This window comes from Penaeus vannamei, chromosome 42 (genome assembly GCF_042767895.1).
Source record: "Penaeus vannamei isolate JL-2024 chromosome 42, ASM4276789v1, whole genome shotgun sequence".
NCBI classification, from domain to species: Eukaryota; Metazoa; Arthropoda; class Malacostraca; order Decapoda; family Penaeidae; genus Penaeus; species Penaeus vannamei.
The window spans coordinates 15,404,944-15,407,443 of NC_091590.1; the positions used below are offsets into that span (position 1 = coordinate 15,404,944).

Consider the following 2,500-nt stretch of genomic DNA (forward strand, 5'->3'; position numbering starts at 1 on the left):
TTTTGTCAAATATCAAATCAGACAATCACCTCTTAAAAGATCCTTCATAAACACTTTTGTCTACAATATCATATATATTAGTGAACCATACATATGCTCCCTATATAACCCTCGCCATAGTTCAGTGTACTTTCAGAGTCAATATTCTTTACTTGTTCATAAAATAGTGTCTATTTACTAGACTGGAAAATATTCATATTTCTTTCCTGGCACCTGTTATACTATTTTCAGACAGTAACCCCTTAATGGTGGGTACCCCTTAACACAATTGTAATAAGAGCCCCAAGAATTATAACAAACTATGCATCAGGGTGCATGCAGTCAGCTGCTTGAGGGAAAAATCAGAAGCATGGGAAATAGAATATTACACTGCTCTCTATTCCCTTGGATGCAACAAAAATATTTTTTTTATGCAATGAGGCTAAAAGGAGTTTTTAAACCTATTTTTGAGGGGCTAATTCTTCACTGCCAATGCAACCAGGGCCAAGCAAGTGCATAAATAACTAGCAATCACAGCTTGAGGACATCATCCTGTCATGGGGAATGGTCTACCATGACATGATAGGTTGTTATCCCAGAGTGAATGGGGGAGCAACTCCTGATGACTTTGATATTTCCCCCTAGCATCATGGGGATAGATCCTTGCTACTGCTAAGACTGCCATGGCATGTATAGCTGAAGGGAAATTAACTGAAGAATGTGCTTCCAGTTAAATTACATTCCCAGATACATGTAGGCTGAGATCTGGTCCAAAATAAGGCCAGTGGACCAACAATAATGTCTCCTTGGCCTTTTCAATGGTGGCCCTTCTACCAAGGCATTGGGTTTACTGAAATGATGTTCAAAGACCAGAAAATAGCTGTTCTTAAACTATGTTGCAGGGCCCTTTCTATGAATTCCCTGACTATGGAACCAATGCTCAACAGTCTTTCCGTAAAACCAATGATACATGCCTATATTTTCCAATAGTTAATCCTAGCCTAGTTAACACATTTGGTTACAGTATTGCAATATAATATAAAGCACATATCTATTGTATGTGTGCTGCAGTGCTCAGCTGCCAATTATGCTTGCTTACCAAATATCTAATTCTCTACTGCTAGTGGATACCAATCCCAGCCATTCCCTACATATGGGATAATTCAGAAGCACAGTTTGACTGAAGTCTTAAGGGCCTTATTGCAGGATCCTTAACTTAATCATAATCATGATCAGTAAGAATTTTATCACTCTGAAAGTTGATATTTTTTATTGCTCAGAAACATCAGTATTGTGTTCTCTGGTATAATTTTAGAATAACTTTTCTTGAGTTATCACATTCCATATCATTTTTCAATCTCTCATAGAGCAAGAGAAAAAAAAGTATTTAAATCAACATTACCTTGAACAATGTATGCAGCCAGACAGGCAGCATCTGCTTGGGAACAGTATAATCTCCCATGTAAGAGATCTCGCCGGAGTTGCAGAAACAGCTGATACCGAGTTATTTCTTCCTGGAGTCTTAGAGGGTCAGCCGGATAGAATTTAACACGAAAACAGAAAAGTATGGGGGATAAATCTGCAATAAAAAGTAATACAAAACTCTTAGCAGATATTCATTAAATACAATATTTAGTATATAATGTCTGATACCCAGTAGTGATGATAGAAGAAAAAAAAGGTTTTATATATGGACATATAATTGCACCAATTTCTATGTATCATACCATGTACTTACTTTTTATTTGTCTCAAAATATTCTTGTTTGGATCTAACCAGTGCTGAAAGAAAAAAAGAAAAAATATATATGTATATATCTAGAACTCATTATCAATATTCTGACACTATGGAAACAAGTTCAAAGAGAGTTTTTTTCAAACAAAACCTATAATCATAACAATACACTTTATCAAAAAAATAAATAAAAATAAATAAATAAAATTATGGACTGAACCCTTCTAGTATTCAACCGAGTTGATTCTGGCCGACATTAGCCTACTTGGACATAACCTTGAATTATGGCACCACCACCACCTCATAATCCACTTGACTTGGAGCAACTGATGTGGCTAGTGAAATTTAGTATGTAATTTCTCCTAACATACTTCTTTGGACTGTCTGTGGTCAGATATTTCTAACTTATGGTATCTACAAATTGAAAATGCAGTGGCTATACAGCTGACAGAAGGGAAATTTGAAATACTGCATAAAATTTTATTGCTTGGTTGCTCTGAAAAGTCTCATGAAGATATTTCGCTTCAAGAATAATTCAAAACAATTTTCAGAACTTAGTCATATTTTAGACCCTTATCTGAACTATCACTAAAGTGGTGGAATAAAAAAGTGTTTAGTTATCCATTGCAATATGAATGTTACTCATTACAGGTGACATATATTCCTAGAAAACAAAGAAAATAATACCAAGAACAAACAGTGAATGATTGGAGAATAATAGCAGATTCCTATGATCAAATACTATTATTAAATAAATAACCACTCTATATTACCAAAGTAATGACAT

General features: G+C 34.8%; 1 protein-coding gene across 4 annotated transcripts in view; it reads right to left on the minus strand.

Annotated features, from left to right (window-relative positions):
• Positions 1 to 2,500, minus strand: part of Frmd5 (FERM domain containing) — a 58,729-nt gene that overhangs the window by 45,325 nt on the left and 10,904 nt on the right. For all 4 annotated transcript variants that reach the window (XM_070118441.1, XM_070118442.1, XM_070118443.1 and 1 more), the window contains exons 3-4: positions 1,718 to 1,760; positions 1,382 to 1,558 (exon numbers count right to left, since the gene is read on the minus strand). In XM_070118441.1, the coding sequence (XP_069974542.1) occupies positions 1,382 to 1,558; positions 1,718 to 1,760 (220 nt within the window). The remainder of the gene's footprint in view (positions 1 to 1,381; positions 1,559 to 1,717; positions 1,761 to 2,500) is intronic.